The 13,305-nt window shown below is 41.1% G+C and overlaps 1 protein-coding gene across 12 annotated transcripts in view; it reads left to right on the top strand.

Moving 5' to 3' along the window:
• LOC310837225 (contactin-4) overlaps positions 1 to 13,305 on the top strand; it is a 509,134-nt gene that overhangs the window by 321,712 nt on the left and 174,117 nt on the right. For 11 of the 12 annotated variants that reach the window (XM_083723375.1, XM_083723377.1, XM_083723366.1 and 8 more), the window contains one exon: positions 6,523 to 6,618. In XM_083723375.1, the coding sequence (XP_083579501.1) occupies positions 6,523 to 6,618 (96 nt within the window). Of the gene's footprint in view, positions 1 to 6,520; positions 6,619 to 13,305 lie in introns of those variants that run through there. The other variant, XM_083723367.1, reaches the window with a different exon arrangement.

The following is a 13,305-nucleotide window of genomic DNA, read 5'->3' as shown; positions in this document are numbered from 1 at the left end:
TTATAAAATAATCTTTTAAAATGGGGGGTTGTCTTATACATGGACAGTGCATTGGGGGGACTGGGGATTAGTTGCTGCCTTGGGCACGAGGTTTTCAGCAGTGACAGGGCGGTTGATTGGTGGCTGCACCCCACCGCATGAGATATTCCTTTGGTTCCTGGATCTTGCTGATGAAAATTGGAGTCAGTTAGATTTGGTATATCTCAGAGGTTGCTTCTGAAGAACGTTTGAGGAAGAAATGACAGTCCATCTCCCAAAGTAGGGCAGATTGAATTCTCACAGGGTTCACATTTCAACTTAAATCATCACTTTGTTTTGTCCTCTCTCTCTCAATCATGGTTCCATTTTACCTTGAGTGGACTCAAGATGTTGCTGCCAAGTTGAGAATGTTTAGTAACATATGGGCCATGAAATTATGCACATGTGTGAAATGGATATGTTTTGAACTACAAGACCAGCATGGGGGTGGGGTGGGCTGATTTTGATGGAAGCATAATCGGCACAATACAAATCAAGTCTATGTATTTGAGGAGGAGGAGGTTCAGTTGTTCTGGGGCTTCTTGTAACATTTGCATGCACTTTAATCCTGTCCCAATTTATGAATTGAACTTGCTTCCCGACCTGGCCACAGTGATCCATGCGACGGTCATCTCCAGGCTTAACTACTGTAATTCACTCTACGTGGGGCTGCCCTTGAAGCTGACCCAGAAACTCCAGAGGGTACAGAATGCTGCAGCGAGGCTCCTCACGGGGTCTCCACCATGGGAGCATATTCACCCAGTGCTTTTCAAACTGCACTGGCTCCCGGTGGAGTACAGGGTCAGATTTAAGGTGCTGCTTTTGACCTTTAAAGCCCTTCACGGCCTAGGACCCTCGTACCTACGGCACTGCCTCTCCCGGTATGCCCCACGGAGAGACTCAAGGTCCATAAATAGCAACACCCTAGTGGTCCTGGGCCCTAAGGAAGTTAGATTGGTTTCAACCAGAGCCAGGATTGCAACACCCTAGTGGTCCTGGGCCCTAAGGAAGTTAGATTGGCTTCAACCAGAGCCTTTTCAACTCTGGCTCCTGCCTGGTGGAACACTCTGCCTCATGAGACCAGGGCCCTGTAGGATCTGATTTCTTTCTGCAGGGCCTGTAAGACAGAGTTGTTCCGCCTGGCCTTTGGCTTGGAGCCAATTTGATTCCCTCCCTCTCTTTCTTTTTTCCTTTCCTTCTCCTCCTGCGATGAGGCAACATTTTAATATTTTAATGTTTCAATATTTTAATGTTGTATTTTAATTTTGTTTTAAAGTTGTAATCATTCAACTTGTTTTTATTATTGCTTGTAAGCCGCTCTGAGCCCGGCCTTGGCTGGGGAGGGCCGGGTATAAATAAAAATTATTATTATTATTATTATTATTATTATTATTATTATTATTATTATCCCTGGCTGTGTAGGCTATAAATGAGAGGGGGTGGGAAATAATGCAGCCCTAATTTGCCATACAATTCCATGCTCATAGACTGTAAATATTGATGTTTGCACTTCTTCTTAATTTTAAAATGTGCGAAGAAACATTGCTTATTCAAGCTAAACATGGATCAGTGCTACCATCAAGAGCCATATGGTGCAGGTTAGAATGTTCATATTTAGCATGCTGGCGTGACTTGTGGGTTGTCAGTTTTTCGCTTTCTCTGATTTTTCTGCTTCTGTTGTGACACATCTGATATTGCAGAAGTGAGTCATAGAACATCCTACACAAAAGGTTAGCAGTTAGAGAAAATGGGAGATGTATTGTACCAGATAGAGCTGGCAATTCCTCTTCCCTTAGACGATATACGGAGATTTTAATCGGGGCCAATCTATTTCCAGCTGGCATGTTTCTCAGACATTGCTGAGAATTTCGTGTTGGCTTCATAATGAAGGTGACTTTAAAAAGTTAGCACAGAACTAGAGAGAAAAACAAAGTTCATGCTGAAAAGAGGATTTTGGCTCACGTGCACTTATCTGGTACCTTTCGTTTTAGAGCATCAAACCTCTTAGCATAAATTAATTAACTAGGCCTCTTCAGAAGCACAGATAGTTCAAGCATCATTGCACTTATCATTTCAAATGAGCAAACTTTGACACAATGAAGCTAAATGACTTACCCGAGGTCACATAACAAGTCAGTTGAAGAAATCAATACTTTCTTTTAATGCAAGTATATCATAGTCATGGGCAACAATCAAGTGTAATATTAAAGGTGGCTGTGAACAGTCATGAAGCAGCTTTTTGAATAGGTGTTGATCTTAATTTGAGACTAGTAGCTTTTATTAATAAGAAACTACATGAAGTATTAATCGACAACATTTTTATTTATGCCCTGTAATCTACCTTTGAGCGAAATCAGTTGACTAGATTTAAATCATCAATCTGAGAGCTGCTTCTTGCAGTACAATTTAGTTCTCAGGTAAATCTCAAGTGTAGCTCCTTGCACTTGAGGAACAAGGGCAGATGATCTTTCACCTCCTTTTTCCACCATTAATCAAAGTTATATATGAGAACAAGAGAGGAGGGAAAGGGTAACGATATAACCTGCTGCACATCTTCAAATGCTGATAATCTCCATGCCGCAGAAGACAGAATCAGAATTCAAAATGACCCGAACAGATTGGAGAATTGGGCCCAAGCTAACAAAATGAATTTCAATAGGGACAAATGTAAGGTTCTACACTTAGGCAGGAAGAACCAGATGCACAGATATAGGATGGGGGACACCTTGCTTACTAGCAGTTCATGTGAAAAGGATCTAGGAATCTTGGTGAACCACACTTAATGTGAGTCAGCGGTGTGATGCAGCAGCAAAAAAAGCTAACACTATTCTAGGCTGCATCAACAGAAGTCTGGTGTTCAGATCAAGGGAAGTAATAATACCACACTATTCTACTGTGGTCAGACCACACCTGGAATACTGTGTCCAATTCTGGGCACCACAATTTAAGAAGGATGTTGTCAAGCTGGAATGTGTGCAGAGGAGGGCAACCAAGATGATCAGGGCTGGAAACCAACCTTATAAGGAATGGTTGAAGGAGCTCAGTATGTTTAGCCTGGAAAAGAGGACATTGAGAGGAAATATGATAGCCATCTTCAAATATTTCAAGGGCTGTCACATGAAAGAAGCTTGTTTTCTCCTGCTCTGGAGTGTAAGACTCAAAAGCGAATGGCTTCATATTACAATAAAGGATATTCCTACTAAACATCAGGAAAAACTTTATGACAGTAAGAGCTGTTCAGCAGTGGAACGGTCTCCTTTGGGACTCTCCTTCCTTGGAGGTTTTTTGACAGAAGTTGGATGGCCATCGGTCATGGATACTTTACCTGAGATTCCTGCATTGCAGGCAGTTGGACTAGTTGACCTTTGGGATCCCTTCCAACTCTACAATTCTATGAATGGATTATTAATGGTAGCATGATACTTTGGTGGAACAAGCATACAGTGTTTCACTAGTAGAGACTGGGGTAGAGACCTTTCTTGCAAAAATAGTAATAGCAGCAGTAGTAATAATACTAATAATTAATAATAATAAATGCTGGTTTAACGATGTGGAGTTTATTTTCCTAATTGTACCAAGTGCATGTTATGAGGGATGACTGCAGAAATAGCATCAGACACATACATTTATTAAGATGCGCTGATGGCCTCTTGATCTAGTCTTATGAGCTCTTGTGCCCAAGATAAGATCTGAATATTTTTAACCCTCAGTTTCTTTAAAAATTACCTGTTACAGGAATAGGGACATTTTATTGTCATTTTTTAAATGATTGGAGTGCAGGGCGGAAGTAAAGAGTGGCCCACATCCTTTATCAAAATGAAGATTCACCCAGTCCACTTTCATCTGGGAAGCTCACATTTTCAAAAGTACAGTATTTTATAATCACAGGTGTACTATGAATAAGGATTTTTTTTTTTCAGTATCAGCCATGGCTAATAGTCAGTGATAAACCTAGTCCCCATTGATCTGTCAACTTTTTTGAAAATATCCAGACTGCTAGCACTCACCTTTAATAAGACAGGTCCCTTTAGCTAATTCTGGAATTTCAGCAATTACAATTAGTTTATTTCGGGTGTTTGTGTCCCAAGTTCTTAGAGCTTTTCAGAGATAGTAGATCATTTCTCTGTATAGTTAGTCTCTCTCTGTCTCATCCTGTGCTCATCCTGCTCTGACAACTTTGTAAAATTTCTTTATTCGAAGATACTAGGGCTGCCTTGCGTCCGGAATTTCCCAGACATAGCCAAGATTCGTCTGTTGAAAATGGTGTCCGGGTGTAATTTTCAAAAAGTGGCTAAAATTTCTGGGAAAAACCTGGGCGAATCGCAGCCCATATCGGAAGTGTTGATTATTTGGCTATTTTCCTAAAAATTAAATTTAAAACTTCTCTCTTTTTGCCCTCCCCAAAGCTATCCCCCTCCCCCAATTCCTTGTTTCAACTTCAAACCTTTAAGGGCAGAACTGTATGCATGTCTACTCAGAAGTAACTGCACTGGCTCTTACTCCAAGGAAAATGGTTATAGGGTTGTAGCCTTAACTTATGTTAAGAATTCTACTGTCGGCATAATTTCACCCAGATTTCTAAAGAACAGCTTGTCCTAATTGGAGGAGGAAAATACATTCAGGTTTGTGAGAAGCACACCTAAGCAGTACTTCCAGTGCAACTGTGCTCTTAACAGGAATGGGGAAAAAATCAAAGTGGGATAAAAATCAAAGTTTAATTTATCACCTTTATAACAATATAATTACTTTCCAGCTGTTCAATACATTTATCTCCTGTGTATTTTCTTGGTTTTATGCTGTGCTGAACATCAATTTTGAGATCAGCAAATGAAGACTCAGCCGCTATAAAAGCCCCCTCCCCCAAAATAAAAAATAAAAACCTGGGAAAAACAAACAACTATGTAAGATAAAAAGCCCCTGAGTTGATTCAGTGCTGCTGGAGCATTTGCCTTGAATTCCCTTGGCAGCTGAAGTTGCTGATCAATAACTAGTGCCGTTGGCTGGGTTACCAATAGTAACCTTGGCAATTAATAAGCTTAAGTGTAATACACAAGGCAGAGAAAAAGAATGTTTCAGAGTGCTTGGTGTTGGGACAGAATTGGCCATTTTGCAGTTTTCCTTCATGTGGTTGTTATCACAACTTAATGTTGGGATGATAAATGCAAAACAAAGGGGGATTTTAGTTGCCATAGCTCATGAACCTCAATATACCCATGTCTAACTTACAATGAGGCACAGACATGAGTCCTCCCCATCTTTCAATTCTTGTCATTCCAGTGACTTGGGACACTTCTGATGAGAAAGTTCAGTGCGCAAGATAATTCAAGAGTTAATCTCGGCCACGTCTTCTGTGCATTTAACTGTCTGTGTGAAATATTTGACCACATGATTACTGTAATGTTGTATTTAGTGTCCATGAGTGGACTATTCCATTTTTTTTCCTTTTGTGCATTCCCTAAGAGCTCATTGTGCTCCATTCAATATGCTTTTTAAATTCAGGTGGGGTGAAGAGGGACACTTGGGAAAGAAGGGGCAAATCCCCACTATAAGGCCTGCCTGTAACTCACATTGAATTGACTCAGAAATGTCCTATTTACTACTAAATCTGTCTGATGCGCACATACCACTTGACAATTAAAAAACCCCACTTTATTCAATATTAAGCAGATTTCATCGGAAGCACTGCATACTGTGTTGGGTAACACACATTTAAGAACAAAGTAGATAAACTGGATTAGGTTTAGAGAAGAGAAAACCAGATCAGTAGTTGAGCTCCTGTTGAGGGTATTCAGTGAGCCAACATGACAGTGAAGTGGAATTGAGGATTGGAGTGATAATTCTGTAATATGGCAGGGGACAAAGCTGTATTGTAACTTTTTAATAAATGTTAATCATCATCATCATGAGAAGAGAAAAATGAGGGGGGAGCTTGAGAGCATTTTTCAAATACCTAAAGGGCTAATGCATGGTGTTTTGTTACCTTCTGCCCCAGAAGACAGGACAGGCGAAAATGGAACCAAGCTCCAGGAGAATAGCTTTCAGTTAAGCATTAGGAGAAACTTCCTGGTGGTTAGATGGTTCAACAATGAGACCAGTTATGTAGATGGTTGGTGGTCTCCTTCTGAAAGTCTTCAAGACATATCTTGGAGATGCTCTAGCTCTGGATCTCCTGCACTGAGCAGAAAGGCAGGTGGATTAGATAGCCTATAAGGCCCCTGCAAGTTTATCCCCCCACCCCCAAGAAAAATGTTTCACACAGATGTATCCTGAGTGTGCACAATATGGAGATAACCAAGTTGCACCCTGAACACTACTCACTCCCTTGAGGCAGTAGAATTCTTGGGGGATAGACCTTCTTGACCATCAGCAGTTCTCCTGCATGCCACCGCTTTAAATTCTTCTAGAGAATCTAAAGGCTCAATATCCTATCCCTTCTCATTTGGGTAGTGAGTGCCATAACATGTGTACCATAACATTATGTGTTTATTTATCTATTCCCAATAGATCTTGAAAATTTCAAAACCAGGACAAGAAGTACAGTGTCAGTACGACAAGGACAAGGGATGGTTCTGCTTTGTGGACCACCTCCACATTCTGGCGGTGAGTAGTATAAATGTCATCAGTATAAACTCCCTTGTCTTGCAAATGAGCACTGGGGTTCTGCATGCCAGTAAACTGCATGTAAGCCCCACTGTGATGAATGGGATTTACAAAGGAATAAATATGCGCCATCAGTGATCCCTTAACTAGATCCACATGCTGCCACAGTGAATCATGGCAAATATGCCACCTTTATATAAGAACATAATAAGAGCCTGCAGGATCAAATGATTGGCTCTTCTAGTCCGGCATCCTGTTCCTACACTGGCCAACCAGATGCATATGGGAAATGTGCAAGTGGGACCTGAGCGGAAGAGGACTCCTCCCTCCTGCAGTTTGAAGCAACTGGTATTCAGAAGCATACTGCCTTCAACCATAGAGGCAGAGAATAGCCATAATGGATAGTAGCCATTGATAGCGCCTTTTCCCATTAACTTTTCTTATCTTCTTTTAAAGCTATCCAACTTGTTGGCCATGATTGCCTCCTGCAGCAGTGAGCTCCATAGTTTAGCTATGCACTGCATGAAGAAGTACTTTCTTTTAGCTGTCCTGAACCTTCAAATAATCAGCTTCACTGGATGTCCATGATTTCTAGTCAAAACAAAAAAAAATCCTTCCAGTAGCACCTTAAAGACCAACTAAGTTAGTTCTTGGTATGAGCTTTCGTGTGCATGCACACTTCTTCAGATACACTGAAACAGAAGTCACCAGACCCTTCTATATAGTGAGAAGGTGGGGAGGGGTATTACTCAGAAGGGTGGTGGGAATGGGTGATTGGCAGATAGCTGTGATGAGCCTGTTGACGACTCTTAACGACTGCAATAGGTCTTACAGGAAAAAGCAAGGGGTGAGAAGGTGAAAAATGGCTTTTTCATGTATAATGAGATAAGAATCCAATGTCTTTGTTCAGACCAGGTCTCTCCATGGTTTTAAGTTTGGTAATAAGTTGCAATTCAGCAGCTTCTCTTTCCAGTCTATTTCTGATGTTCTAAATCTGCCATGAAGATGTTGGCATACTGTGGGGCCATGCGGGTGCCCATTGCTGTGCCATGATTTCTAGTGTTATGAGTGAGGGAGATAATATTCTCGCTATCCACCCTTTCCACGCCATGCAAATTTTTATAAACCTCTATTATATCACCTCTTACTTGACTGGTGACTGGGAGTGGCTGCCAGGACCATATAATACCAGTCCTAAAAGATCTTCCCTGGCTTCCAGTACATTTCTGAGCACAGTTCAAAGTGTTGGTGCTGACCTTCAAACCCCTAAACGGCTTCGGCCCAGTATGCCTGAAGGAGCATCTTCACCCCCATCGTCCAGCCTGGACACTGAAGTCCTCCTCTGAGGGTCTTCTGCTTGTTCCATCACTGCAAGAAGCAAAGTTACAAGGAACCATGCAGAAGGCCTTCTCAGTAGTGGCGTCCTCTCTGTGGAACTCCCTCCCTTCAGATGTCAAGGAGATAAAGAATTACACAACTTTTGGAAAACACCTGAAGGCAGCTTTGTTTCGGCATGTTTTTAATGCTTGATGTTTTTATTTTGTTTTTAGATATGCCATAAGCTGCCCAGAGTGGCTGGGAAAACCCAGCCAGATGGGTGGGATATAAATAATAAAATGATTATTAATAATAAAATAATAATAATTAGCATTGGTGCATTTTTTTACTTTATTGGGTGGTAACAAAATATTTCTCATATCTGTTTTGTTTAATAATAGTTACAACAATTGCTTCATTATTAAAGTGAAAACCAGGAGCAAATATTTTTTTCAATGCCTACATCTAAGTGTGAGAATAGTTGTTCTGAACCAGCTAATCACAGAATAGAGTCAGTCCTCGGTTGAAAGGAGCAGATGATACCTACTTTAGACTGCACCTTTTCTCTGTTTTCCAAGCAGAGTCTTTTAAGATCTGTGGTCCTCCAAATAATAATAATAATAATAATAATAATAATAATAATAATAATAATAATATTTTATTTATACCTGCCCTTCCTGGTTCAAAAACCGGGCTCAGGGCAGCTAACAACAAATTTAAAACACTTAATTATAAAAGCAGCATAAAATACAGTATAAAAACATGAATAACAATAAAATTCAAAAATCAAAAATCAATTTGGGGGAAATAAGCATTAGTTAATCCCTGGGGCTAGCTGGCTGAATTGGTCCTACTTGGGCCATCGAGGAGGCCAGGGGAGAATTAGCTGTGGGGTCTCAGAGTGGGTGATCTTCATAAAAGGGGAGGGGGAGGGAAGAGAAGGGAAATAAAAGTTCAGGCTGAATTCAAATTAAAGGCCAGGTGGAATAGCTCAGTCTTACAGGCCCGACGGAAGGAGGTTAAATCCTGAAGGGCCCTAGTCTCATGGGACAAAGCATTCCACCAGTTCAGAGCCATCACTGAAAAGGCCCTGGCCCTGGTGGAGGATAGTCTGACTTCCTTAGGGCCTGGGACCTCTAAACTATGGTTATTCATGGACCTTAAGGTCCTCTGCGGGGCATACCAAGAGAGGTGGTCCCATAGATACAAGGGCCCTAAGCCATGTTGTTGAACTGCGACTTGCATCAGCCGCAGCCAGCATAGACATACATATGACATCTGTATGACATCTTCCACAGTTCACACAATGAAAAAAAAATACATAACTATAACAAAACAAAAGTAGTCAGAAACAATAAATAAAACATTTAAAACTACCCAATAAATGGAACAATTTCCACATAAATTACAAGATTTACAATAAAGGTACACAAAACCAGCAGCAGCAGCAGAAGCAACAACAACCCCCAAATAACATCCCAGTCCAAGAGTCTTTTGAGCAGCCTCAGCTTTTGTAGCTGGAGTGAGTCATGGTTCCGCCTTCTCAGGCCAGGTGGAAAAGGCCTGCCAGGCAGGGAGCAGGTCTTCCGCGTCTCACAGTGGTTGGAATGATGGGAGTTGTAGTCCATCAATATCTGGAGGACCGCAGGTTCCTAATTCCTAAGGTAAATAACTTCATACAAATATACTTTTGTATTAAGAACAAGCTGGTGGGGCGTCGACTTGCCCCCCCCCCCACATTGAGGGGGCCCACCCACATGACGTGCCTTTATTATTCATTAAGAATTTAAAAAACCCTTAACTTTCCTGCCCCCATAGCTGTTATTAGGAGGATTCCTAATATGTTGTATTTTATGTACTGTGTCTCCATGACTCTATTTATGTATGAAGGTTCATTTTTATGTGATCTTTTTTTTAAGAGGAAGTGGTGTTGTTTTGTTAAAGAATGGCTTTTTCTTTAGTTCATAAAAGGGTATTTTATGATTGATGGGTTCACATGCTTAACATTAATGCCTTTGACATCCTAAATATAACTACTTAAACAAAACAATATCCAGGTCTCTCACTCAAATGAACCAATCACTTCACACAGTGTAAAATGGTTCATTGTCTTCTGGGGATATGGGATGTTTATCAAAACCTGTTCCGTAATTGGAGCCAATTTCATTGATGCTGCTGCTGAGAAAATGAAGTTAACAAGGAAGTTGCATTAGCAACAGTCAAAAAGTCAATGTTTGCTGAGTGGCAGATGGCAATATGAAGAGACAAACAAAATGATCACGTTTCAAAGAGGATTTTCTACAAAAACAATTATAGTTAAGAGCATAACAAAACATTGGTTTCCATTGTTGCCTAAAAGATGATGTGAAATTGTGTCATTATGTAAAAGCAGGGTTTAAAAGATCTATATCAACATTACAAAAATGCCTAATGGAAAATACTGCTAAACTAACTTGATGAAACATCAACAGCAAGCACACAGGGGCTCCTTGAAGTTGCTCCGTGTGGAGGCTTTTGCAATGTGGCACATGACAGGTAGCTATGGGCCATAAAGAGAGGCACACCCACATAACATATTCATGGGAGGCCTTTCTAGAAATTATATTTGTATTCAAAATTAATAATAAATAATAAGAGTTTCCAAGAAAGAGAGAAAGGAGGAGTTGTAGGGTAAAACAATATGGCCATCTGGTGCAGATTCAGGCTTCAGGTGAGGTGCAGGGTAGAAGTTCTTGTTGAGGAAGCAAGAAGATGTTTAGGAAAGTAGAGCTATTCTTATGTTTCAGATTTAGAGAAGGAGTGGTGCAAAATCACAAACCAATTGGGAGTTTGTGAACCCTGGAATGGGAAGATGAAAGGGAAGCAGGAACTTTAGAAATCAGACTCAGGGGTGGAACTGATGAGAAAGATCTGTAACTCCAGAAGGAAAGAAGAGATTTAGGGCGGAAGCAAAGGCAAAGCCTATGGGGGACTCTGGCATGCCTGTGCAGTCAGGCCCCCTGCTTTGCTTACCTTCCCAGGTAAAATAGAAGCTTCTTAAACCACAGTGCTTTGGAAAACACAAAATGGCTGTGAAATCTTGCAGAAAGTTCTGCGGTAAACTTTGGGATCAGCATTTAAGAACCTGGAATCAGACCTAAAGGGTAATCCTGGTACTGTGGTACCTTTGTTTATGAACTTAATCTGTTCCGGAAGTCTGTTCTTAAACCAAAGCTGTTCTCAAACTGAGGCATGCTTTCTCTAATACAGCCTCCCGCCGCCGGTGCCCTTCTACCGTTCGTCTTCCGTTCGTAGACCGAGGTAAAGTTCACTAACCTGAACACTACTTCCGGTTTTGCGGAGTTCGTATACCGAATAGTTTGTAAATAGGGCTGTTCTTAAACCAAGGTACCACTGTACAGCATTATATTCCCACAATGATCAATAAGTTACCTACAGAAGCCCCTAAGTGAAATATGAGTGCAGCAGCATTCTCCTGTAATTAAACGATCTTAGTTAGAAGGGCTACAAAACACCCATCTCTGAAGCCTTGGGAGCCACTCAGAGTCAGAGTTGAAAATACTGGATTGGGTGGACAAATGGCCTGACCCCCTAGAAGATAAATGTTCAGCTTTAAGTTTAATATTGCAGCGGAGACTACATTATTTTCAAATTTCGCCAGGGAAGAAATCCTTAGGCTACATGTTAAGTGAAAAGCTTCCAGGAATTCAATGTCATGCTGTGATGAATGATCCATCTGCACAAGCTTTTCAGCTTGCCAGTCTTCTCCCCCTGACATGCTGTTCTGGGGGTTGTCCTGACCCCCCTCCCCCAGCCAAAACAACTTTCAGGGGGTACAGGAGGGGAAAAGGGGGGGAAACCCCCTTGCACAGGACTTCTGCTGATGAGGCTTATTAAGTGAATCCTGTCCCCATCTGTAATAGTGACAAGATGATCTGAACAATGGGAGAACCAATAGTCATTCATTTGTAGGAAAGCAGGATGTAAAGTGATTAGAGAATATAGGGGGAAGATGATTGTTCCTGTTCGGAGGTACCTAAGCTACAACACAGGAAACAACATATATCAAGATTTCCTCCCCTAAAACATATTTCTCCCTATCTTATGACGACTCTCTTTGTACACTAATCTTTCCCTTTTCAAATTATTCTACTTTGAAGAAGTGTTCATTTCCAGGCATTTACTTCTAACTCACACCTTTGAATGTATTTAGTCACTAATATTTGCCAAGTGATCAGAATATTCACACATCTAACATTTCAGGTTTTCAGTTTTAGGCGAAAATTCCTTGGTTTTGTATTTTACTTCCCCTGCTGGATTATTCCAGTGTAATTACAGTGTTGATGTTAAAGATATGCTGATAGTTTGCTTTCTGTTCACATAAACACATCTGAATAGGGAACTATGGTTTCTAAAATAAATGTCCTCAGAGATTCATAAGAGATAGACTCCTGTTATTAAGCTATCAGCAAGTAAGCATTTCTAGAACAACTGAGCAAGCATTCATATATTTTTATATGAACCTCTTTCATGAGTTCCAGGAAATTTCTAGGGAATCCAGATGAAGAGCAGATAAGTTGTTTGTTGTAGTAGTGTATGTGGTGTATTATGCTCTGAATTATCTGTGCACTGTTCCCTAAAGCATGCTGCATCCTACAGACTTCCCCATCCGCAGTACACTTGGCCTAGGAGAAACCTCGCTTATGCTAAGACCAGCAGTGGGCAACTATCTTTAACTTTGTAATAAACTACAGTATTAAACTTGCTAATACCTATGTGGAGTCTGAATTCAACTGTCAGGATTCAACCAAGAACACATTGTGCCTTTGTAATGCATTTGCACAACAATACTTTTACTGTTGTCATTGTTTACTATTTCATCATGGGCAGACTCTGTCCCTAACTCTGTCTTGGGATCAGTCAGAATGGTGAGCCACTGCTGCATCTGAAAGTATGTAGTCTGCTTCCTGTTAGAGTGGAAGGGGGCACCAATGCCAGTGCCAGACTGGCACAGTAGAAGGGCCCTTTCTAGCAAATGGGGTAGGTGAGCATGCCAGGAATCCTTGGGGGCTCTGCCGCGCACCTTGCTTACAAAACGCCACTGTCAGTAGCTCCAAAAGAGGCTGCTCCTTCTGCGGAAGTCCCTGCTGCAGACCACAGCAGATCCTATTCCACCATACCCTGTCCCTGAAACACAGGGTAAGCTTAAGCCTTATTTGGGGAGGTGGATTTGTGTGTGTAAATGACAAAAAAGTACACATTGAAATGTTTCCGTTCGAGGCTCTCATGAGCACAAGATCAAAATCAGCAGGGAAATTATTACAATATAAACTGATCCCACTCCCCGAAAAACAAAGGCAACTCTCACAA

Source organism: Podarcis gaigeae, assembly GCF_964106915.1.
Source record: "Podarcis gaigeae genome assembly, chromosome: 2".
Lineage (NCBI taxonomy): Eukaryota > Metazoa > Chordata > Lepidosauria > Squamata > Lacertidae > Podarcis > Podarcis gaigeae.
The sequence above is the reverse complement of the archived record's forward strand: the minus strand, read 5'-3'. Positions and strand labels throughout refer to the sequence as shown.